At 37.3% G+C, this 24,354-nt stretch overlaps 2 protein-coding genes and 1 long non-coding RNA gene across 3 annotated transcripts; 1 reads left to right on the forward strand and 2 right to left on the reverse strand.

Moving 5' to 3' along the window:
* Positions 1–1,652: 1,652 nt before the first annotated feature.
* Positions 1,653–3,301, reverse strand: LOC110866271 (zinc finger BED domain-containing protein RICESLEEPER 2-like). Its single transcript, XM_022115502.2, has 3 exons — positions 2,309–3,301; positions 1,952–2,230; positions 1,653–1,874 (listed from the first exon to the last, which is right to left on the reverse strand). Exons 1-3 carry the CDS (start codon positions 2,889–2,891, stop codon positions 1,798–1,800), a joined length of 939 nt encoding a protein of 312 aa, XP_021971194.2. The 5' UTR covers positions 2,892–3,301; the 3' UTR covers positions 1,653–1,797.
* Positions 3,302–3,395: 94 nt separating this feature from the next.
* LOC110866581 (zinc finger BED domain-containing protein RICESLEEPER 3-like) lies at positions 3,396–4,178 on the reverse strand. Its single transcript, XM_022115724.2, has 2 exons — positions 3,583–4,178; positions 3,396–3,507 (listed from the first exon to the last, which is right to left on the reverse strand). Exons 1-2 carry the CDS (start codon positions 4,176–4,178, stop codon positions 3,396–3,398), a joined length of 708 nt encoding a protein of 235 aa, XP_021971416.1.
* Positions 4,179–22,475: 18,297 nt separating this feature from the next.
* LOC110866272 lies at positions 22,476–23,491 on the forward strand. The gene is made up of 2 exons (XR_002551284.1): positions 22,476–22,936; positions 23,028–23,491. It is a non-coding gene; the product is annotated as an uncharacterized LOC110866272 (long non-coding RNA).
* The last annotated feature ends 863 nt before the right edge of the window (positions 23,492–24,354 follow it).

Below are 24,354 nucleotides of genomic sequence, written 5' to 3' on the forward strand. Positions count from 1 at the left end.
TTGGCCGGAAGTACTTCTGGCCACTTATGTTTGCGCGACGCAGACGCGCGCAGACGTTTGATGTCTGCAGCTTGTTTGTTTTCTCGCAGACCTTTCATTAAAAAAGGTCTGCGAGACCTCTTCTTGGAGCAGACATGGACCCAAGTCTTCTCCTCGCAGACGTTTACCTCTTCTTGGCACCACCTGCACCTCCGACACCAATGCTCCGCCACTACCTCCACTCCGCCACCACCTCCACCTCCGACACCCCTGCTCCGACACCATCATCATCACCTCCACCTCCGACACCTCTGCTCCGCCACCACCTCCACCACCTCCACCTCCGAAACTAGGGATGGCAATGGGACGGGTATGGGGCGGGTATAGCTAATCCCAACCCCATACCCGGTTACAAAAATTGGTCCCATACCCGGCCCAAAACCCGTCGGGTATGGGACGGGTAATTACCCATCGGGTGTCGGGCATACCCACGGGTTTCGGGTATGCTTGCGGGTTTCGGGTATCAGACATAACCAACGGATATCAATAAGTAAAAATCAATGTATGCCGAGTTTGAAACTAATATAAAAGGCTGGAACGTTATAAAAATCATAGGCTACTACCATCAATTAGAGTTCATTTTTCTAAACCAATACATATTCAAAAGAAGCTAAGGTAATACTTGAACTAATACATATTCAAAATATTAATGAACCAAAACAGTTATATAATTCTGATATAAAAGCTTAATATATATTCAAGTAAAATATGTCCATGTTGATCCTCCATTTCAGTTTCAGTAGTTTGTTTTCACCAAAAAAGAGCACATCCAGCCAAAAATCTTGTCCACCTGCTGCATCTCCTTTCTTTAAACATTTTCCCTACAAGTAAACAATAAGGGTTGAGATCCTGTACAAACATTGCTAATTATAAGAACCGTAAGAACAGATCTGAACCATTGATAATTTAAATCAAGGGTTGATATTGATTATAAAAAAAACCCTTATAATTAAAAGTTACTACTAAAAAATTAGGGGTAATTTTGTAAAATTGCTACTTATTTGACCATTTTCCATTAAATACAAATTCCACCAAGGTTTTTAAACTAAAATAACTTTTATATACTTCATTATTTTTTTTAAAAAAATATATCATAAAATCAAGTATTTTTTTATCTTTAATATGAGTACCATATTGCTATACTTTTTTGTATTTATAAAAGTGATTTTTAAAAAAGTTAACAAAAGGTGTTTTATAATTGTGCTGATAACGTGCTGATTATGTGTTAATTACAAAATAATACAACCAAACACCAAAAGTAGATATAATCAGCACATCTGGTGTGCTGATAATGGAGAACAATTGAGGTTGTTGTGCTGATGTCGTTTATGTTGATAATGGAGAACGATTGAGGATGATGTGCTGATAATGAAGAACGATTAAGCATGTTATGCTAATTATATAGTGTTGTGCTGATTATATTTTTGTAATTATTTTTAATTAGTTTTAAATAAATATGGTCAAAAGGTCTAAATTACCCTTAAACTAATTTTTTTATTGATAGACACTTGTCAATTATTTGTTGGTTCTTACGGTTCTTATAAACTTAAGTGTTTGTATTTGATCCCATTCCTAAACAATAATAGCAAACTTACATCAGCAAAAGTTAAATAATAAGCTTCAATTCACATTTTTCCTACAACTAAATAATAACAACAAACTTACATTTTTCCTACAATATATTTACATCTTTTGATCATAAACTTCAACTGTTTGACATAAATAAATATGACAAAATTCGGAACATAAAATGAATATTTACCTCATCTCATCACCATAATCATAATCATACCCAATTGTTTGACAAGAAGCTCCGCTTTCTTTTAAACAAGTTGCTATGTATATCAAAAATATGAAACACAATTAATGTATAAAAAATAAATTAACTGTAGACGTAATCAAATGATGTTACCTCTTATTTCATTTAATAACCAACTTTGAGCACACATTAACGCTTCCAAGGTACTTGGATGAAGACGGCTACGATGAGGACTTACCAATCTACCACTTGTGCTAAAAGAAGACTCTAAGGAAACGGTTGTTATGGGGATTGCCAATACATCTCGGGCTATCTTTTGGAGTATAGGGTACTTTAAGCCATTTGTTTTCCACCAAGCTAGTATATCAAGTTCGATGTCTGGCGGACAAACTTTCTCTTGAAGGTAATGGTCAAGCTCTAATATGATACCTCCTATAATAGTCAATTGTAGTTTTTATTTGTAACGATACTAAAATATATATAATCACCAAATGTGGTAAAAAATCATACCTGAAGTATTCTCCTCGGCGACAAATAATGAATAGTCATCAAACAATCCACTTTCACTCTTATCCTTATTTGAAGTTGACCCATCATAACCATGGTTCCTTGCATTCTCGTAACCTTTTCTTTTATAGTCTTCAAACAATTCATAAGTAAATGTTCTATGCTTCTCAATTTCAGCACTTGCAACTTTTTCGGAACCGTAAAGTTTTGGAAATGAATGCTTCATAATGCTCAACTTGTAACGAGGATCTAAAATGGCTGCCACTCCCATAAACCAATGAATAATTGACCAATATTTATCATATTTCGTAATCATCTTCTTGGCCATGTCCTGTATCACTTTCTCATTATCTTGACTCCACTTGTTCAATGCAAATTTTATTTCATACACTGATTTGAAAAATTTATTTGCCGTGGGATATTTTGTTCCTGAAAACAAATCAGTTACATGATGAAATACCTTCAACTTTTGACAAATATTAGAGGCCAACTCCCAATCTTTCTCTGATGGCAAGCTGTTATATTGAGAGTCTCGTTGTTTAAGACGTTTGAAAACATCCTTGTAGATAACAGCAACATTCAACATAAGGTATGTTGAATTCCAACGGGTTTTGCAAACAAGGGATAATTTTTTTTGAAGATGGAATTACCAAATGATGAGCTGCAGCTTCAAACTTTTCATAACGCTTTGGTGTTGCTGTCCAATAACTAACACTATCCCTAATTCTCTCTATCCCATCAGCAATAATTGACAACCCATCTTGGACAATTAGATTTAGAATGTGAGCACAACAACGCATCTGAAATAACCGCCCCCCCAAAATAAGATCACTTAAAGATAGCTTGTCTAGTAATAGGTGAATCAACACATCATTTGTTGTGCAGTTATCAACCGTTATTGTCGATACCTTCCAATCGATATTCCAATCACATAAGGACTCATACAAAACATTAGCAAGAACTTCACTAGTATGAGGACAAGGAACATAAATGAACCTAGTGTAAATTTTAAGCATTAGTTAGACAATTAGTTGAACCGGTTATATACAAACAAATACAACATTTACCTTATTATTCGACTTTGCATTTCCTAGTTATCATCGATGAAATGAGAAGTAATGGCCATAAAACCTTTCTTTTGATTGCTTGATGTCCACATGTCTGTAGTAATTGCAATTCTACTAGCATTTTTCTCCAAGATCCTTAAAAATATAATTGTTAGGATAAATGAAACATAAAAAGTATTCATGTAAAAAAAAAGTAACATAAAAATATACCTCATTGTCTTCTTTTTTTCATGATAAAAAATCTTCAATACATCACTTTTGAGGGTATTTCCAGATGGAACCTTAAAAAACGGTTGGAGGCCGTGCACAAATTTTCTAAATCCATGGTGCTCAACCATAACAAGCGGATACTCGTGAATAATTACCATCTCGGCGAGATCTGTTCTTGACAGATCAGCATCAAAATTATAGCAAGACACATCCGAATGTCCTGATGACTTTACTTGATTCATTGATAAAACTTGTTGGCGCATATCTTTATTCTTTCGTTTCGGACATTTCTCCATATGAAAAAGTAAATGTTTTGTCCCATTTTTGCTCTTTGCTCCTAATTTGGTGTTACAATAATTGCACTCCGCCTTTTCCTCACCATTCACCTTTATCTTTTTGAAATGCTCCCATGCCGGTGAAGTTAATTTCCTTTTTCTATCAACCGTTTCTTTAGCACCTTCATGAGTATGTTGATCTTGTTCTTGAGACTGATTTGTGTTTGTTTGCTGATCTTCTTGCATAGGTTGATTACTATCAGCATGTGTTTGTGTATTAGAACCATCACACCCTATAATTCCCTCTCCTTCCATATCCATACCTATAACAACACAACTGAGTAACCAGGCAGGAATCCAAATAAAGCAAAAGCATATATGATTCATATGAAATCGGGCCAAAGCTCAAAATATCACAGTTTATTTGAGATGCGATCATGTAGATTCACCACTCAAACAAATCTATAGGGCTGATAGAGGGTGCGAACAACCTGAGATACAAACTTACTAAGCTAGTTCATAGGGCAACGTTAAATTTAAACTAAGATATAGATACACCATTTAGATTGAATATAGGACCTGAGATCACCATTCAGTCTCCAGGGTTGATTTAGCATAGGATAAGGTTTTAACCCACGAATTATAAGTTAAAAACAACACTTTTTACTAATAATTCTTCTCTACATTTCAAAAAAAAAAAAAAAAAAAAACTTCAATGCTAAAATAGAGAAATACAACGTCAAGATTTCCACCAAGTGCTCCTAACTTCTAGTAATGAAAATAAAATGCATAACAAAAGCATATGAACTCCACTAACTAAGTGCTAGAAGAAAAGAAAAGAAAACATATACAAGTAGAAAGCGACTGCAATCAAAGGTTTAAATGTCAGATAATTAATTCAGTGAAGAAGATAGTAAGGTACAAATTATCAAATAAAGAGAAGAAGATGGTTACCGATCTTCGTTGCTCGTAGAAGAGAACGAAGTCTGATCGTTGTCGCTTGGTGGCTTGCAGGAGAAGATGAAAAGGCGATTTTTGGGGGAGTGATTTTTTTTGGGATTTGGGTAACTAGGGTAAGTAAATATATTTCTATAAATGGGCGGGAATTACTTTTTTGGGATTTGGGACTAAATATATAATACATTATAATTTATAAAAAATTACATATTTATAATTTATATGGAGTATGTTAACGGGTTAACGAGTATATAGAATCGGGTAAACGGGTATATATAATCGGGTAATCGGGTCGGGTAAATGGGTATAAAATCAAACCCCATACCCGTCCCAAATTTTTAAAACAAATCCCATACCCGGTCCCATACCCGATTACCCGACCCCATATCCGTCCCGTATGTTTCGGGTATCGGGTTTTCCCATCGGATTCGGGTTTTTTTGCCATCCCTATCCGAAACCCCCACCTCCGCCGACACCCATCCACCTCCACCTCCGAAACCCTAAATCGATGGCAAACAAAACACCCGAAATCGATCAGAAACAAAACCCCCAAATTGTCATCGATCTATTACATCATCATCATCATCATCGATCTGTTACATCATCATCATCATCATCGATCTGCATCATCATCATCATCATCATCGATCTGTGGTGTAGTGGTGACGGTGGTGGCTGTGGTGTAGTGGTGACGGTGGTGGCGTTGGTGAAGTGGTGGCGGTGGTGACGGTGGTGAAGTGGTGGCGGTGGTGAAGTGGTGGTCGCTGGAGAAGTGGAGGTGTGAAGGCGGATGTGGTGACGGTGGTGGTGATGATGGCAGTGGTTAAGTGGTGGCGGTTGTGAAGTGGTGGCGGTGGTGCTGATGGCGGTGGTGCTGATGGCGGTGGTGCAGATTGTAGAGAGAGAGTAGAGAGAGATACTGTGTGTTGTGTGTGTGTTTTAAACCTAGAAGAGGTTTTATATAAAAAAAAAACAAACCCTCTCCTCCTTGCAGACTGCAGACATTTGGTCCACCTCTTCTCCTGAAGATGCTTGCAGATGTGGTCCGCAGACTGCAGACCTTTTTCTACAGAAAAAACAAACAACACCCTAGTAAAGGACACCGTCTGTCAACAATTAACAGGGTTTTTTAACTGGGTTGGGTATAAAGGACTAAACTTGCAACAAAATACCTAGTAAAGGACACCGCCTGTCAACATTCATTAAAAAGGACACCGCCTGAAAAGTGGTATAAAGATAAAGGACAAAACTTGTAATTTTTCCTAAAAATAAACATTAGTTTTTGCTATTTCTCAAATAAAATGTACTTTTTACCGCGGCTATGTGGACAATATCAGAATGTGTTAGCGAACGCGCCGCTGGTGGTCTACAACTTGAAAAACAACGGTGATAAGATAAGATATGATGAAAAACAAAAAAAAAAATTGGGAGAAAATAAGTTTACACACATTCATTGTCACACCCCGATATTTCCACGTTTAACCGGTGGGCCCGGTGGGGGATTCTCGTGACGTAGTTGGTAACATTACAGTCAAACAACACAATATTTAAATGCACAGCGGAAGCAAAAGATAGATATGTTTCAACCGAATATAATTGTAATATCAAGTATCACAACAGTTGAAAGTAATCCACAGGTGGATCAAAAATAAATAGGAAACATTGTTCAACAGTTTTGACATCCAAGCTTGCGAGACTTATTGAGGACGCTAGGAGAAAGCCAGCCTAGTTCGCGTAGTACCTGCACTTAACCTTTTTGGGAAAAATACGTCAGTTTACACTGGTAAATACATTCAACCGACTCATTTTGAAAAGTTTAATAAAATTGATTTGAATGCACGAGGCACAAACTTTCTATAACTTGGGATAATTATTTGAATATAATCTTGTAGAAGAATTACATGTTTCTTATGCGTTCAGTAGCCCGATCCGTAGACTGGGTTAAAGATCAATAGACGCACCACATTATTTATTTATGCACTGACGGGTGTACGCCTACACCCCGTGCTCAGGTCGTGGCCATCTCGTAAGATGATGCCAATGATATCCGGGACATGGTCATTAACCCTCCAAAGGCTTTAAGCAAACAAAACATTTCGAAACGGAGCATATCAATGATTTAACCTCTATTCGATTAAAGATTCAATGCTGGACCAAGCGGTATTTTATATACCGTACCCCAAGCCCGTATTAATCACAATAAGAAAGTGCGTGTAGCTTTTACCGGGTCTCCTATTCTGGAACGAAGGTTCATAATAACCTATTAGAATCCTAACGGGTCTTTAATTAAGTCTAAACTTAGACCGGTTAGTTTTTAAAGAAAGATACGGTTCGAACGCGTGATTAAGCGAAGACCAGAATAGAATGTGATTTAGACCCGACAAGTTTGAAGACTTGTATAATATGGGTAATCCAACCACATTCTTGATTTTGAGATAAAAACGACAAGGTTTGACCCGTTTCGGCTAATTTATGCAAACTAGTTACGTAAACCGAACCGAACGCGTAATTAGCATAACGGGTAACTGTAAGAGTCCTATACAGCTTTCCTAAGTCAATTTGCTTTAAACATGTTGTGATATTAGTAGGATATCTTCCATTATGCCCAAAACGAGTTTAATCTCAATTCAAGCCCCGTAGGGGTATTTTGGTCATTTTAAAAGATTATAAAAGAGATTAAATGAAATCCTGAGATTCGGGTCCGAATACATCAGTGAAATAACTTATTTTAATAGGTCTTATCAGTTGGTAATAAGTCTTATATTGACAAAATGGTTTTAAACCCATACTAGGTGGTTAATACGCGTAAAAAGCTATTTTAAGCGATTTCCGGGTTGTACCGGAAATCTGAGTTTTCTGATCAGGTTATATAGTTAAAAATACTTTATTTATCATATAAAATCAGTAGCAATTGGATTTGCATCAAAAATTATGTAGAACTCGTTTTATGGTCAAAAGGGCATATTGGTCAACATTTAGGCAATTAACAGAAACGTGTAAACGAATGGGGCAAACAACGAACCAATCACAGAGGGTTATTCCAACATGTAACATGGTCCTAATGAAGCTCTAAGGCATATCTAAACTCTACTAAAACGGATCAGAACTGAAGTCAACGCAAAAGTCAAAGTATTGCGACTTTCGGTTCCGAACCGGGTCAAAACAGAAAATTGTCAGACCAAACAAGCATAGACCAGTTCTTATACTTATTACCAAGTTATATGAGTGATAAAATAGGTTACATGTCTTCTACATTGTTAATTATGCGTTAATTCGAAAACTAGCATTCTGTTGACTTTTTCTAAATGACTTTGACCCGACATTTGATCTGGTTAGAGCGGGAATTAAAGGGTGCCCTTTTAAGGGTTTAATGTCCACATAATTACCAACTTATAACTATCTTTGATCCGACTAATCACTGGACCATTAATGATTAATCGCAAAGTCAAACGTTAATTACGACGGTTTGACTTTAAGGCTAATAACTAAGTAAAACTCAATTAGGGAAGGTTAAGCATACTTACTAAGGTCCAATGCACGACTAGGGATGGCTTGGGTCTGCTCTTATGCTCCAGGAAGCTCCAAGAAAACAGATGGAAGGTGTGATCTAATGTTGCAACATGAAGGGCCTTTTATAGTGTTCTTGAGGCTTTGTGATCATGACAACTAAGTCTAGCATTGTTCCCAGATCATTTACAAGTGCCCCTAAGGCCTAGGAACAGTTAGGGGTCGCGCATGGATGAGAAAATATCTTACTAAGTCGGTTAAAACGTTTATAACCGCCAACAACCAACTTTCTGTCGCTGGGCACTCCTTACGGACCGTAAGGCAGGACCTTTACGGTCCGTAAGCCTTTACCAGAAGGCAAAAAAAATTAACCTTCCAAGCTTCGAACAGGCAACTTGCATAGTATGTTTTTGAGCTAGGAATTGTCAGTATGAGGCCTTCAACCCATGCTTGATCAGTTGTGTCTACCCTATTTTACAATATTATTGGTTTGGACAATAACGGAATTTATAAACGAAGATTTATCGTGCATTATTTCATAGGATCCATTCTTGCAAAATTTGGAATCCATTATTATTAGAAATCACCGGATTTAAAGGTATAATAGATGTTTTTTATCATGTTAGGGTCTTGGGATTTATAATGAAGTCGTTCAGAGGTGTAAATTAACATGTCGACATGTTCAAAAATCCTGCCATACATCTTTAACTAAATCCGGGTTTATAATGCTTTTGTCTTACATGACACGTGTCGTTATTTAATTGGATGTGAATTTTCGAGGTGTTACATTCATCTATCTGAGACGGTGATAGTTTCGATTTTCAGTTAACACTTACGAATGGCACCAGCGAATGACAAAGAGAAAAACTGGAGGATTGCTGAAGATTTTCAAGAATGGTTGCAGATGATGAAGAACGGTTAAAGAATGGTTGAAGATGATGAAGATATTCAAGAATGACTGGAGAGAATCTTGTAGAGATAGGCATAATACCCGGTTCCAAACCCGAACCCGTAGAACTGACTCGTAACCGGTTCCAGTTCCAACCCGATGTATAGTAGAACCGAGTCCGGGTTCAAAATACCTGGTGGTTCTTACCCGGTTCCAATTTTTTTATAATAAACGGGTTGTACCCGGTTCCTAACCCGTACCCAATTATACCCGTACCCGGTCCCATTGTACCCGGTAATAAGTTACCGTTAGAACCGGGTACTAGCCGTTGGAATCGATTTTGGGGGTTGCAAAACGCATTAAGTGCCAAATATTACCGTTGAAACCGGTTACTAGCCGTTAGAACTGGTTACTAGCCGTTGGAACTGGTTATTATAAATTGTTTTCAATTTTCATTTGTTTAACTCACCAATCCTCATCTTCTTCTTGTATCATTTTCTTCTACATCTTGATATACTTTTCTACAATGGCTTCAAAGAACTCTAAAACCACAAATTTCTCATCCGTCAATAATGTTCCTCAAGCTCAAACCGCTCCATATGTTGTTGGAACATTATCACATAGTCGCAATATTGAAGTATGGTGCAATTGGGACTTGGACGAAATGAGTGACGGTTCGCAAAAGGCCCAATGCAAACATTGTGGCGCCTTGTTAAGCAAGGACTCTAATTCCACGTTAACGAAGCATTCTAAAAAGTATTGTAAAGCTTTAAAAGATTTGACACCCGGTCAAGTTCAACTCTCAAAAGATGGTATGATACTCCGTTATGAACAAAAGATAGCTCGTGATAAGATGACGAAGTTGGCGATTCAAAAAGCGTTGTCGTTTGGACACTTCGACGACCCCGATCTTATTAAGCTTATTAGGGAAACGCTTCAACCTCGCTACAAACATGTAAGTCGTCGTACTTTAAAACGCCATTGTTTAAATTTATGGGAAAATGCAAGAAAAGATTTAATTGTTTTTTTTTTAATTTAAAAACCAGTGTAAACTTAATTAGTGATGTGTGGTCGGCTCCACACGGTTTACCTGAACCATACATTTGTGTCACCGCTCATTGGGTTGATCCCGATACATGGCAAATGATGAAGCGTACGATTGCATTTGACGAGCTTCCTTCTTCTCATACGGGAGAAAATATTTATAAAATTATAAATGCCACAATAATTAAATATTGTCTAGAGGATAAATTTTTTCAACATCATTTGATAATGCCTCAAACAACTCAAATGCGATCGATAAATTAAAGTTGAAGTACAAACCAATTGTTGATGGTGTTTTTTTTCCACACACGGTGTGTTGCTGATGTGTTGCAAATGCATCTTATTTTCCTTGTGTATTTTGTATATTATTTTAATAGTTTAGACTAATTTTTATAATATTTAGACATATATTTTATTATTTATTATTATTACAGGTCCCAGTGTGAAAATGAATGAAAAACAAGCAAAAACGATTAATGTGTGAACAATCGAAAAATATTAAATGAAGCCGAAACTCGAAGGGTTGAACTGCAATTAAAGAAAAATTGTTTAAAAATAATTCATGAATTATGAGGGACTGAAGGTAACATAATGACCAAACTTGAAATTAATTCATATGATGGTAAGAGTAGAATTTACATGAATTCTAAAAGTGTGGCTGGAAATTAAGTGGGCCCAAAAAAAAGCATACATATTCACACATGCATGATTCACGAGAAGATTATTATTTTGCTTTTGGGCTTTTTGAAACAAGAGTGATGGGATTACAAAAGGAAAAACCTTAGTGGGTATTCTTATTATTACTATATATTGATAAAGCAACTGAAATGCAGAGTTGATTTAATATATTATAATCATATAAGTTGGATAAACCAATACTGATATCAAAAATGCCGGTACGGTCCAATTATTGATTTAATATATTATAATCATATTTAATATATTATAATCATATTACTCTATATTAATTATTATTATTACTATATATTGATAAAGCAACTGAAATAAACAGTTGATTTAATATATTATAATCATATAAGTTGGATAAACCAATACTGGTATCGAAAATCCCGGTGCGGTCTAATTTATTATCGGTACATGTAGGTAAAAGTCGGTACCGGATTGAGTTTGAAAATCTTTTAGTTCGGGAAATTCGGTACTGCTAGATAGTACCATTTGCTCATCCCTGATCAGAGCTCGGTGGCAACCGGTACCGAAAATACCGGTTACAGTACCGGTATATGAAGGTAAAAATCGGTAGCGAACCAGTACTAGGAACGTCAAAAGTCGTTACCGAATTGGTAGTTAGGATCCTTCTGTTCGGGAAATTTGGTACCGGTACCTAGTATTACTTGCTCATATCTGACCACGGGTTTCATACCAACAACATCATTAACATACAACTTTTTTGGTTGATTTTCTTTCGATTACTTTTTATTGCTTTTTACATTTTCTTTTTATTCTTCTTAGTGGTTCCGTGTGCAACGCGCTCATAGTGATTTTAAAACACATGTAAACACAGACTAAATAACTAAAGAAGTTCGCCGCAACACGGCTAGGGTGATAAACCTAGTTATATTTACATCGAGGGGAACAACAACTGGGGATTTTTATTATTTTTGACGGAAGACTATATATTTCGAAGGAGGGTGGTATTATTTGGAAAAGAAAAATAAAAACCCTACAGTTCGAACGACAACCGCGGACACGAACAAGATAGATTGAAGGGTTGCAAAAGATTGAAGATCTAGCTTAGCGGTTCATAGCTTGTTTGGTTAGACTTTGTTTTTATTGTTTTCAGTTTGTTTAGACTCGAATACTTAAAAAATGTCTTCTGAATTTAATTGCTTTGAATATATTTGTGTTTCGTTCTTGACCATGCTCGGCTAAATTTTCTTGTTGCTACCTAGGCTATGAATAATTGTTAATTTGTTACGGTTTCTTGGTTTGGTTAAGTAATGTTTTGGCTCAGTGTTATGGTAAAAGTGTTCTAAACTAGGTTCTAATGTTTATGCGTATTTAATAATTAATGGTTTATATTTGTTCCACCTTTTCTTGGTTAAAATTAATTGCGTATTAATTAAATCTAGGATTTGGTGATTTCGTAGACTTTGTGTTTTCGACTAAATCTTGTGGTTGCTAGACGTAGTAAACCCTAGGAACAAATTAATAAACTATTTGGTAATTAAATATTCTACCATCTTTGAGACCGAGAGGAGATTCGATGTCGGGTTGTCTTAATCATTAGACGGTTTAGGTGTTAATTGCACGAGAGTGAATTACCCTAGGTTTTCTTGTGATTTTTAGCAAACCGTGTTAGAACCTAATTAGAGTCACCACCCCGTACATCCCTTACACTTCCCGGATGTACCGTTTCTAGTGAGACTGAGAGGTAATCTAGACTTAGGGTACCAGAACCTAGTTAGAGAGACCGAGAGGTGATCTGACATTAACCGGTGAGTTTATACACTTTTCTTGACCCTAGACTGCGACCTGTTTGGAGAATGATCTGCCAGCCAGTTTAGGTCTTGTTTAGTGAACCTTAAGATCCCGGTAGCCAAAACTTAGTTATTCCATTCCGAGAACCGTGAGTGAATTGACTTGCATCTTGCCTAGGTAGCTATTTTTCCATCATCTGACTGCACCCAAATCTGCTATTTGTGTTCTCTCTTTGCTCTGCTTTCGTATTTGCTCGTTTATTTAATTTTAGTAGTTAATATAATCCAAACACTCATTAAAAATTGCTAGACTAGGACTCGACAAAGGTTTATATAACAACCCTCCTGAATTTTTCTGACACCCTAATATATATTAAAATACCCTTATATGTCTTGAAATACACTCCGTATGTAAAAACTGAGCCCAAAATATGATATAGCATTAAAAATAAAATAAAAACAAAATTTTTGTATCGCTCGCGGGCCGGGTAAGACCACATAAGGGTCTACGCGGGGCGCGACAGCCCGTCAACGCGGCGAAACCCTGAGTCGACACTTTTCATGATCGTGTCAAGGCTAGGGGTGGTGACCGGTCAAGGATAAGGTCTACGCCCCTATGTCGCGGGCCGCGTAAGCCTTAACCTAAGCTTACGCGGGGCGCGAGAAACTCGAAATGTGGCCATATATAAAGGAGGCATCGGCTGAACATTCGAAATCGCTCACGAACTCTTTCTCTCTCGAAATTTCTGATAGTAGGCATAATTCTCGGGTATAATACTCCCTAATTAACGAAGTTCTGCTCCGTTGTAAGTATCATAACCCCTGGATACGTATTAGATACTCTGCCCGATTGATCTAGGGTTCCGTAACGTCTGTCGTGGTTCTGCCCGACGTAGTCGTTGGAATGCCGTCTCGGGGGGGGGGGTATTACTAATGTTAAAATGGGTTATTATACTAACACACGTACATTTGTGTAATTTATAGATTGTCACCAGGAAACTCTAAAGGATAATCTAAGACATCAATGTGAGTAATCTCCTTTTTGTAAATTGTTTTTACAAAACCCCACTTAATTAATTATATATTAAGTAGTTATTGAGTATTTGTAAGGATACAATTATCGTCGGTATGTTGGGGTTTTGTATACAAAATTTGTTACTGCCTTGCGAGGGGTAACATTTCCACAAGTCGGGTTGACAGTACCGTGGGTGATAATAAACAAATGTAATTACGAGACCGCCCTCAATACTGTACAATGGTTTTTATTAAAACTTGATTAAACAGGGATTCACTCACCAGTATTTCCCACTGACAAAATGTTTTTAAACGCGTTTCAGGTAACAAAATGTGAATGCCAAATAGAAGCCAGCTGGACAGCACTGAAGGCTTGGAAAAGTGGCAACAAAGTTAGCTAAAAGAAATAGATGTTTTTATTAAATAAAATAGGGTTTATCCCTATGAAAATGTGTGTACTTGAAACTTGGGATTTTCCCATGTGTTTAATATATTAAAAAGCGTGGTATTTTACTCTGATAAAATATTTCTAACTACGATCCTGATGTAAATTCCACTGCCAAAATTGACAAACACCAGATACCACCAAAACTGGTCGCGACCTGTAACACCTCTAAAATTCATGTCCAATAATATATCGACACGTGTCATGGACTTAAAACCTGTAAAGGATTGATCTAGAGGGACTAAAGTTGACAAACAAGGAATCTATGTGTGTAAAAGGATTCAAAGTGTCAACAATGAATAAATATATCTTTCAATAACCCTACATGATGTTTATACCCTTAAACGAATAAATCATGGATCATACGAAGCTAACTGTGAAAGAAAGTGAGGAATTACAAACTACAGGGGTTAAATGTGTCAACATGTTTAAAGTATGCCTCTGAGTGACCTTTTAGCGAACCCGAAGCTTTGTAATGATTAATTATACTCACAAGAATGTGTGATAAAAATTTCACAAAGTTTCGTTATCGTATGAGAAAGTTATGATAAAATTCGTATACGAGGGCTTAAAAGCGTCAACGTTGAAATTTAGGACTTTTCGGTGATCGTATGAATAACCGGGGACCTAACAAAGTTGGCTTATGACTTGGGGTCCTTAAAAGTCAAGTTTGGGGGTTAAAAGTGCAAGAAACCATGTAAAAATCAAGTTTGGAAGGACCAGGGACCAAAATTGCAATATTTGAAACTTGTTGACCAGACTGGATCTTCACACGGGCCGCGTAAGCCCCTTGGGGATCCTTACGCGGGCCGCCTAAGGTGCCCAAATGCTGAAAATCATCACAACTGCCTGTTCCAGCCATTTAACTGACTTATGGAGCTTGTTTTTTATACCGGTGGCTTGTTTGATGGTTTTAAAGTGCCTAGGGACACTTGTAATGATCCCATAACATCCATAGATCTTGTTGGAATGATCTTGGAGCTTTAAGAAACCTATATAAAGGGACTAGTTCATGTGTTCATATGCACAATTTGCAACCAACTTCAAAGGGATAACTTCTGGAGCTTGCAAACACAAGGAGAGAAATTTGAAGTGTAGAAAAGATAGCAAGGACCTTAAGTAAGAGTTCTAATCCTTGTTTAGTTCTTTTAATTAGCTTTTTAACCAAAAAGTCAAACCGTCGTAATTAAGATTTAACTTCGTCGTTAATCTTAATTTGTCCAGTCAAATTTCATATTGAAAGTACCTATGAGTTGGTAATTATGTGGGAAATAAACCCTTAAAATGGCACTCTCTAATTCCCACTCTAAGTAGGTCAATTGTCGGGTCAAACTTGATTATAAAAATTCAACAGGAAGCTTATTTTCAAATTAATGCATAATTAGCAATTTAGAAGCTACGCAACCTGCTTTATCATTAATATAACTTGGTAATTGATGTAAGAACATGTCTAAACATGTTCAACCCGACAATTTTCAGTTTAGGCTCGGTTCGGGACCGAAAGTCGCATAGTTTGACTTCTGCTTTGACTTTCAGTTCTGACCCGTTTGAGCATGAATTAGGAATGCCTTAGAGCTTTATTAGGACCAAGTTACCTATAAGTATAACCTCTGAGATTATACAACTTGGTTCATTAGTTATCCGATTCATATGCATGATTCCGTTAAATGCTTAAATGTTGACTATTATGCCCTTTTCACCTTAAAACATGATTTTTGGAAATGTAAAAGAACAGAAACCTTCACTACTGATTTATAAAATTGTCCCTAAAATTTGACATCAGTTTGAGGTCTAGGTTAGGAGTTATGCTCATTAGCATAAATGAGAAGCTTTTCGTTAAGTAAACGACGTAATTAGCATATAGCCTATCTAAACCCAAATTTTTATACCAAACTTTTTACCTACTGATATAAAATAATATTTTAGGATTTTTGGAGATTTGGATATTTTTATTTATTTTTAGGCTGAGCATAACATGGAGTTCTAAGCTTGATTCGGTAATTGCCGGTTTTGCCCTTTTGGGCTATAAAATGAGTTTTACAAATCCTTTTGACCCCAAACCTTTTTCTACTGATCTAATATGATAAATATAATATTTTGAGCCTTCTGGAATAATAAAAATATCAGCTTTCCTTTGAAAACCCAAAAATGGCTCCAAATCGCCTTTTTTAAGCGTTTTTAACGCATAGTATGTATTAAAACCATTCTATAAATACAAGGTTTGATGCCTACTGATATTTTTAGTAAATATTTGTATTCTAACAGTAAGCAAAAGTTTTAAACTCAGATTTCCAGTTTTGACCTTTTAAGCTTATGAGAAATTACCAAAATGCCCCTGCGGTGCATAGTTTGGTTATGAATGATAAATTTCACATATATATATAATACCCTACTGTTATAACATATTAAATTAAGTATTTTTACTGATTACATCAGACCTGCAACTCAGATTACTATTTAAACCCTTTTATAACCTTTTAAATGACCAAAATGCCCTTACGGGGCATAGTTTGAGTTTAAATTCGTTTTGGGCATAATAGAAGATATCTTACTGATTTCACAACATATTTAAGGCATATTAACTTAGGAAACTTGTATATGACTCATTTGGTTAACTCGTTACGCACTTTTCGCGTTCAGATCGGCTTATGTAACTAGTTTGCATATATTAGCCGAAACGGGTCAAACCATATCATTTTTGTCTCAAAATTCAGAATGTATTTAAGTTACCCATATTAAACAAGCATACAAGCTTGTCGGGTCATAACCACATTCTAAACCGGTCTTCGCTTTATCATGCGTTTGAACCGTATCTTCCTTTTGAAAACTAACCGGTCTAAGTCTAAGCTAATTAAAGACCCGTTAGGATTCTAATAGGTTATTAAAAACCTTCGTTCCAGATTAGGAGCCCAGTAAAAGCTACGTGCACTTGCTGTATTTGATTTATACTTTGCTCAGGTAAATACTCTTAACTTATTTTCCCTATACGGGCTTGGGATACGGTACTATAAAGTACCGCTTGGTCGGGTGTGTGTAGTCATTTAAATCGGATTGTGATTAATGTATTTGCATGACCCGTTTAATATGTATTATTTGGTGTATGGCCTTTGGGGGTTAAATGACCATGTCCCGGATATCCTTGGCATCATTCAGAGAAATGGCCACGACCTAAGCACGGGGTGTAGGCGTACACCTGACAGTTACATTATGTAAAAATTGGTAGCCCACTTAAAGGAATCAACCTTGTGGGTATTATACCTGTGGCGTGTCAGATAATTAAGACCGACCCTACAAACCGGCCCTGATGGACGACAAATAAGTAAAACTGTATACAAGATTATTTTTAAATAATTGTCCCAAGTTATAAAAGATATTTTTGCCGAAGTGCATTCAAATCAATTTTCAAACTCTTTTCAAAATGAGTCAGTTAAGTTGTATTTACCAGTGTAAACTGACGTATTTTCCAAAAAGGCTAAGTGCAGGTACTAGACGTAATAGGCTGGCTACTCCAGGCATCAATAATCAAGTGTCGCAAGCTCTAGATGTCAAAGTCTGTTGAACAGTTTTCCTTTTTATTTGATCCGCCTGTGGATCTGTTTCAGCCACTTTGTGATACTTAATATTACATTTAATTCGGTTGAAATAAATCTATCATTTTACTTCCGCTGTGCATTTATCATTTGTGTTGTTTGACTATGATGATATCAACTACGTCACGATACTCCCCACCGGGCCCACCGGTAATACGTGGAAATATCGGGGTGTGACAGGTTGGTATCAGAGCCAACACTGAGTGAATTAAACACTAGCCTTTTGTGTTGAATCTCAGTTACACAGTTGCACATTCTCGAGTCTAGACAAAGAACTTAGGACTAATCCTAATTCGTTTTATTTTGTCTTTGATATTTTTCCTATGTTATTTTCTGATTAGCCCCTGCATGGGAAAGTCATTTCAGTTAGAAGTCCTGTTTAGGGGAACCATGTACTTGTTTAAATTTTAATGGAACGGTTAGATTTAAAATAACATTCCTATTATAAGATCTACCATTATAATAAAATGGCAAAATCTAAAAAGGGCAAGACCTAGCCATATGTCACCTTAAGACAGGGCCAAGATGGTAGTTCCACAATTAGATTCAGATCCTTGTTAACATCTCAAATTAGGATTGTTCTGCGTTTAAATATTAAAAAGAATCTTAAAGGTAAAACCTAGCCCAAATGTCATTACAGACATGGCCAAGATGGTAGAACCTATCCAAAAGATTCAAAACCTTGTTAATATCTGAAAGCATAATTAACATGCTTGACAAAATGTGATTCGATAAAATCACATAAGTCATTCTTAAAATGGGTTATTCTAAATTCCCTTATTTAAATAATCATCCCTTAAGGATGAAGTGCCCACGAGCTATAATTAACGTCCTTTGAGACTAAAGACAGTGGTAGCCTACAACTCCCTGTCGAGAAAAGGTAATGAACTTTGATTCAAACCTTAATGCCTCGATTCCATAAAATATGGGCTTATAAATTTAAACTTGTCTACGTGACTAGGCCTTTTGTGCTATTATTAACTTATAATTTAGGATTTATGATAAGGATCCCGAACAAACATATATTTAATAAATTAACTAAAATGGTTATTAAAAACCATGGATCATAAATTGTCAAAAATAATAAAATGTATAAGCTTCTATATAAACCTTGTCCTTCTTTGATTTATGTAGCAATTAAAGCTACATGGCTAGGTCAGAAGAAGTAAATAGTCATCCCCTGGAAAACCATGATGATGATAAGATTAATATAACCAGAGGAGAACTCCGTACACTGATTGATACAGCTGTATCTAAAGCTGTAGATAAGCAATTCAGGGAGTTTAGTGGGACGCATAGTAGAACCTCTTCAGTACCCCACTCTAAGTCTGTCCCTAAAACTCATTCAGAAGCTCACAGCAAGCCATCCTTTAAGAAAGATGAATCTAAGAAAGAGGATGTTCAACATTCCTCAAACCAACACAGTGTTCCACCCAAGAGGATAGTGTTCGATGATGAACCGCGTACCAAGTCTTGTACCTATAAGTACTTTATTTCCTGCAAACCCCGGGATTTCACTGGGGAGAAAGGGGCAATAGATTGTATGACCTGGTTAGATGAAATGGACACTGTTGTTGATATCAGCGGTTGTGCTGAAAGGGATATAGTGAAGTATGTATCTCAATCATTCAAGGGAGAGGCATTAGCGTGGTGGAAGTCTCTCATTCAAGCTGCTGGGAAGATCCCACTCTAAAATATGTCATGGGATCAGTTTGTTACTCTCATTAAAGAGAATTATTGTCCGTAGCATGAGGTGGAAAGGATTGAATCAGATTTCTTATCGTTGATTATGAAAAACCTAGATTGCCAAGCCTATCTTACAAGCTTCAATACCATGTTTAGACTGGTTCCTTACCTTGTGACACCAGAACCCAAGAGAATTGCTCGCTTCATTGGGGGTTTGGCCCTAGAAATCAAAGCCAGTGTTAAGGCTTCAAGGCCTGCTACTTTTAGATCAGCAGCTGATCTATCTTTATCCCTCACTTTAGATGCGGTCAGGCTAAGATCGCTCAAGAACTCTGAAGAGAGTAAGAGGAAGCGTAAGGATGATACCTCACGAAGATCTGAGAAGAGGCACAAAGGTAATGCGGACAACAAGAGAGAGTCTGGGTCCAACAAAGGTAATCAGCGATCAGAGGAGAAGACAAAGTGCACGACTTGCCAAAAACGCCACTTTGGAAAATGCAGGCTTGAGACCAAGTCTCAGTCGGGACCACCTGCATGTGGGTTATGCAAGTCTAAGGAGCACAAGATGGTAGATTGCAAGAAGATTAAAGATGCCACATGCTACAACTGTAATGAGAAAGGGCATATCAAGACCAATTGCCCTAAATACGCCAAAAAGCCTGAGGAAGCAAAGAAGACCAATGCAAGGGTCTTCCGTATGGATGCACGAGAAGCCGTTCAGGATGACAACGTGATCACAGGTACCTTCCTCATAAATGATGTCTATGCAAGAGTACTTTTTGATTCAGGTGCTGATAAGTCATTCGTTGATAATAAGTTTTGTGAATTGTTGAAATTGCCTGTTAAAACTCTAAGTGTGAAATATGAGGTGGAATTAGCTGATGGAACCATAGAAACCGCATCAACCGTGTTAGATGGATGTGTCATATCCATTAGGAACCACTCTTTTCCTTTGTCCTTACTTCCTTTGAAGTTAGCCGGTTTTGATATAGTTATAGGCATGGATTGGTTATCGCATAACCAAGCCCAGATCGTTTGCAATAAGAAGCAAGTGGTGATCAAGACTCCGTCTGGTGAGCCACTTACCATTCAGGGAGATACCCAGTATGGATTGCCTGAGCAAGTGTCTATGCTCAAGGCATCTAGATGTCTGAAGAAGGGTTGTGTCATTTATATGGCACAGGTGACTATTGATGAGCAGAAGCCCAAGATTGAAGATATTCCAGTCATTTCTAAATACCCTGAAGTTTTCCCTGAAGAACTACCTGGTTTACCACCAGATAGGCAAGTAGAATTCATAATTGACATTATCCCGGGAGCAGCACCTGTTGCGAGAGCGCCTTATAGGCTGGTAACAACAGAGATGAAGGAATTGAGGACACAACTAGATGATTTGCTAGCCAAAGGTTTTGTTAGACCTAGTTCGTCTCCATAGGGAGCGCCAATCCTATTTGTCAAGAAGAAAGATGGGTAGATGCGTTTGTGCATCGATTACCGTGAGCTTAATAAGGTCACTATCAAGAATAGGTATCCTTTGCCCAGGATCAACGATCTGTTCGATCAATTACAAGGAACAAGCTACTTTTCCAAGATTGATTTGAGGTCAGGTAATCATCAATTGAAGGTTAAAGATGAAGATGTACACAAGACTGCATTTAGGACTCGCTATGGTCACTACGAGTTCCTAGTGATGCCTTTTGGGCTCACAAATGCACCTGCTGCATTTATGGATCTCATGAATCGCGTCTACAAGCCCTATCTAGATAAATTTGTCATCGTCTTCATCGATGACATCCTTATTTACTCGAAGAGTCAAGCTGACCATGAGAAGCATCTCCGTTGCATTCTTAAGCTACTTCAATAGGAAAAGCTCTATGCCAAATTTTCAAAGTGTGAATTTTGGCTTCGTGAAGTCCAATTTCTTGGACATGTTGTTAGTGAGCGTGGTATCCAAGTAGATCCCGCTAAGATAGAAGCTATTATGAACTGGCAAGAGCCAAAGACGCCCATGGAGATTCGCAGTTTTCTAGGACTGGCAAGATACTACAGGCGATTTATTGAAAACTTCTCAAGAATTGCAGCACCCCTGACTTTACTCACTCGCAAGAATAGCAAGTTTGACTGGGGGCCTAAGCAGCATGAATCTTTCGATATTCTGAAGCAGAAGTTGAGCAACGCTCCAGTATTGTCGTTGCCTGATGGAATTGATGAGTTTGTGGTATATTGTGATGCATCACACACCGGTATGGGCTGTGTGCTGATGCAGAAAGGCAAGGTCATTGCCTATGCTTCACGACAGTTAAAGGTGCACGAGAAGAATGTGACAACCGGTGATTTACGGCACCTAATTATGTGATTAACAGATGATTAACACGATAATAAATAGTGATTATGGCGAAGATTGACTTAATTAGGTATTTGGAGTGCCTAGGAACGTCTATCCGACTTTACAGTGCGCGAACGGTAATTGCGGAGAAGCATGCTAAACGTTAAGCGATAACAAAACGAAACCGTACAAAATACTGACAACACCGACAAATACGGATTTTCTATGAAAATTTTATATTTATGAAATTAATTTTGTGAATATATCGTACTTTCATACGACACAAACGCATACGTGATCGGAAAACGCGATTGTGGGAGCGCACCGGCAACAAAACGGAAGAACGAAGACGCGGAATACCTTTAAAACTTAAATTTTTCGATATGTTTAGCTTCGTAATTAAATTTTAATAACCGTAGTCGAAAACAGATCGAAAAACGGATTAAAACGGCGAACAACGTCTTTTACATGAAATTTTACCGTTATTGACACACGGACACGACAGCGACAGATAACGACACTATTTTACATTTAAATCTAAAAATTCTATTTTTCCATGCTACGGTGATTTCGGGTTTCGAAGACGGGTTCGTAGAGGATTTCGGGCCATTTAAATGCGGGAATTGGGCTTGTGTGCCTTGGGCCCAAACCCAAAGCCCATTATACAATTATATAAGGGATCGATACCCATGATGCCCTCATTATATGCAGATAGTCAACAACAGACCACAAACGCACCTCACTCCCCCTTTCTCTCGAATCCGGCGACTAGAGACGACCCCCGGCCGGTTGTTCCGGTGCCGGTCCATTCCGACAACACCCACCCCTATCCCCTCGTCTCTGGTCCGGCCGGCGACGATGCCGGTGGTTAATCAGCTACCACCATTCACCACCTTCTCCAACACCCCCCCCGGTTAGCATGACGAACCACCACCACCGGCGTCTGGTGGTGGTGCGGCGGAGAAACAGAGAGAGAGAGAGAGAGAGGCGATGGGAGAGAGAGCGGAGAGAGAGAACCATTGGCACGTGGCGGCGCGTGACGGTGTGGCGTCGGGCAGGGAAAGAGATCGAGAGGCGAGAGAGATAGAACCGGCGGTCGGAGACTTGGACCGCCGGTCGGTTCGTTTACCCGGCGGTCTGCGTCAACGACCGTCGGTTCTTGCCATTATCCGACAAAACTCCGGTAAGTACACTTCTCTATTCCCCGTTTTCTTTTGTTTTTAGAAGATAAAGGATGATGATGGTCATTATGATGATGTTGCTGTGTTGTTAAGGACGAAGATGATCTTGAAGATGATGACGGCAGCCGGCCGACGGACGGAGCCACACCGGCGGCGCTGATGGTGGTTCTCGGTGCATCTAGTTTCTGTTCGGGTCTTGTCTTGTCGATTTTTGACTCACATGGTTCATATTGGTGCCTCGGGTCAGATATGGACCTCGGTCACACCCGAGTCAACTCGGGTCAACAGCAGGTCAACCTTTGTCAACGGTCAACGATTCGGTTCGGGTCAGATGGTTCGGGTCAGAATATGAAACGGTTTGGTTGACTCGGACAAACTGAGTCAACTCGGTCAAACCAAGTCAACTCAGTTGACCCGGTCAACTCAGTCAGCTCACTCGACATTTCAGCATGAAGACTTGGTAAAAATTAATGACGCGTTTAATATTTGTGCTTTTATAGATTTAAACTCACGTGAGCGAGCTCGAACCGATTTATAATAATGTTTAGTTTATACTTTGTCGTCTCATAAAAATTATATATATACTGAGTATATGATTGAATTATTGATTGATTTTAAAAAATAACGACAACTTGCGTTGTCGGGGGCGTCCAAAAACAGAGGAAACTCTGCCCGTTTTTCGAGAAAAATCCGTAATATACAACGTGTGTTATCATAAAGTAAAACTATCGGGTTCAAATAATATTCTATAAAAGCAAATACAAATACAGAATTTCCTTACGACGACACTTTATTACTTTCGAAAACAACGATAACACAGATTATTTTTATAAAAACAAATATGCTTTGTCTATTTATTTCAAACCTACAACAATACGAATCCTTTTATAAAATAAATAAATTATATATATATATATTCAATATCAAATGATCCGACTTCTTTTTATGAAACGGATAGTTTATATATATATATATATATATATATATATATATATATATATATATATATATATATATATATATATATATATATATTTGTTTCAAACGACAATACTGTACGACTTTTGAAAGCAATGATTTGGAAACTATTTACGACAAATAAATATAGTTAATATATTTATTTGAAACTTTGAAAATACGATGAATTCTTTTATAAAGGTACATATAGTCTTATTTCAAACAACAAACAAATCAGATTCTTTTATAAAAATAAATATAATCTATGTATTTATTTCGAACATCAAGCAGTACGAATTCGTTTTATAAAAATAAATATAGTTTTTATATTTATTTCAAATATATCACAACATGAATTCGTTTTACCAAAATAAATATAGTTTATATATTTATTTCCAATATCGTTCAACAAGAGTTCTTTTATAAAAGTAAATATAGTTATATATTTATTTTCAAATACAAC

The sequence above is a fragment of the Helianthus annuus genome, chromosome 7 (genome assembly GCF_002127325.2).
Source record: "Helianthus annuus cultivar XRQ/B chromosome 7, HanXRQr2.0-SUNRISE, whole genome shotgun sequence".
NCBI classification, from domain to species: domain Eukaryota; kingdom Viridiplantae; phylum Streptophyta; class Magnoliopsida; order Asterales; family Asteraceae; genus Helianthus; species Helianthus annuus.

Excerpts from the sequence above, each read along its gene's own strand:
- LOC110866271 (XM_022115502.2), bottom strand. The coding sequence starts at position 2,891 with ATGTTGAATGTTGCTGTTATCTACAAGGATGTTTTCAAACGTCTTAAA. Across the intron at positions 2,231-2,308 it reads CGCCGAGGAGAATACTTCAG|GAGGTATCATATTAGAGCTT; the intron begins GTATGATTTTTT and ends TGACTATTATAG. Across the intron at positions 1,875-1,951 it reads GTTATTAAATGAAATAAGAG|CAACTTGTTTAAAAGAAAGC; the intron begins GTAACATCATTT and ends TGATATACATAG.
- LOC110866581 (XM_022115724.2), bottom strand. The coding sequence starts at position 4,178 with ATGGATATGGAAGGAGAGGGAATTATAGGGTGTGATGGTTCTAATACA. Across the intron at positions 3,508-3,582 it reads GAAAAAAAGAAGACAATGAG|GATCTTGGAGAAAAATGCTA; the intron begins GTATATTTTTAT and ends TATATTTTTAAG.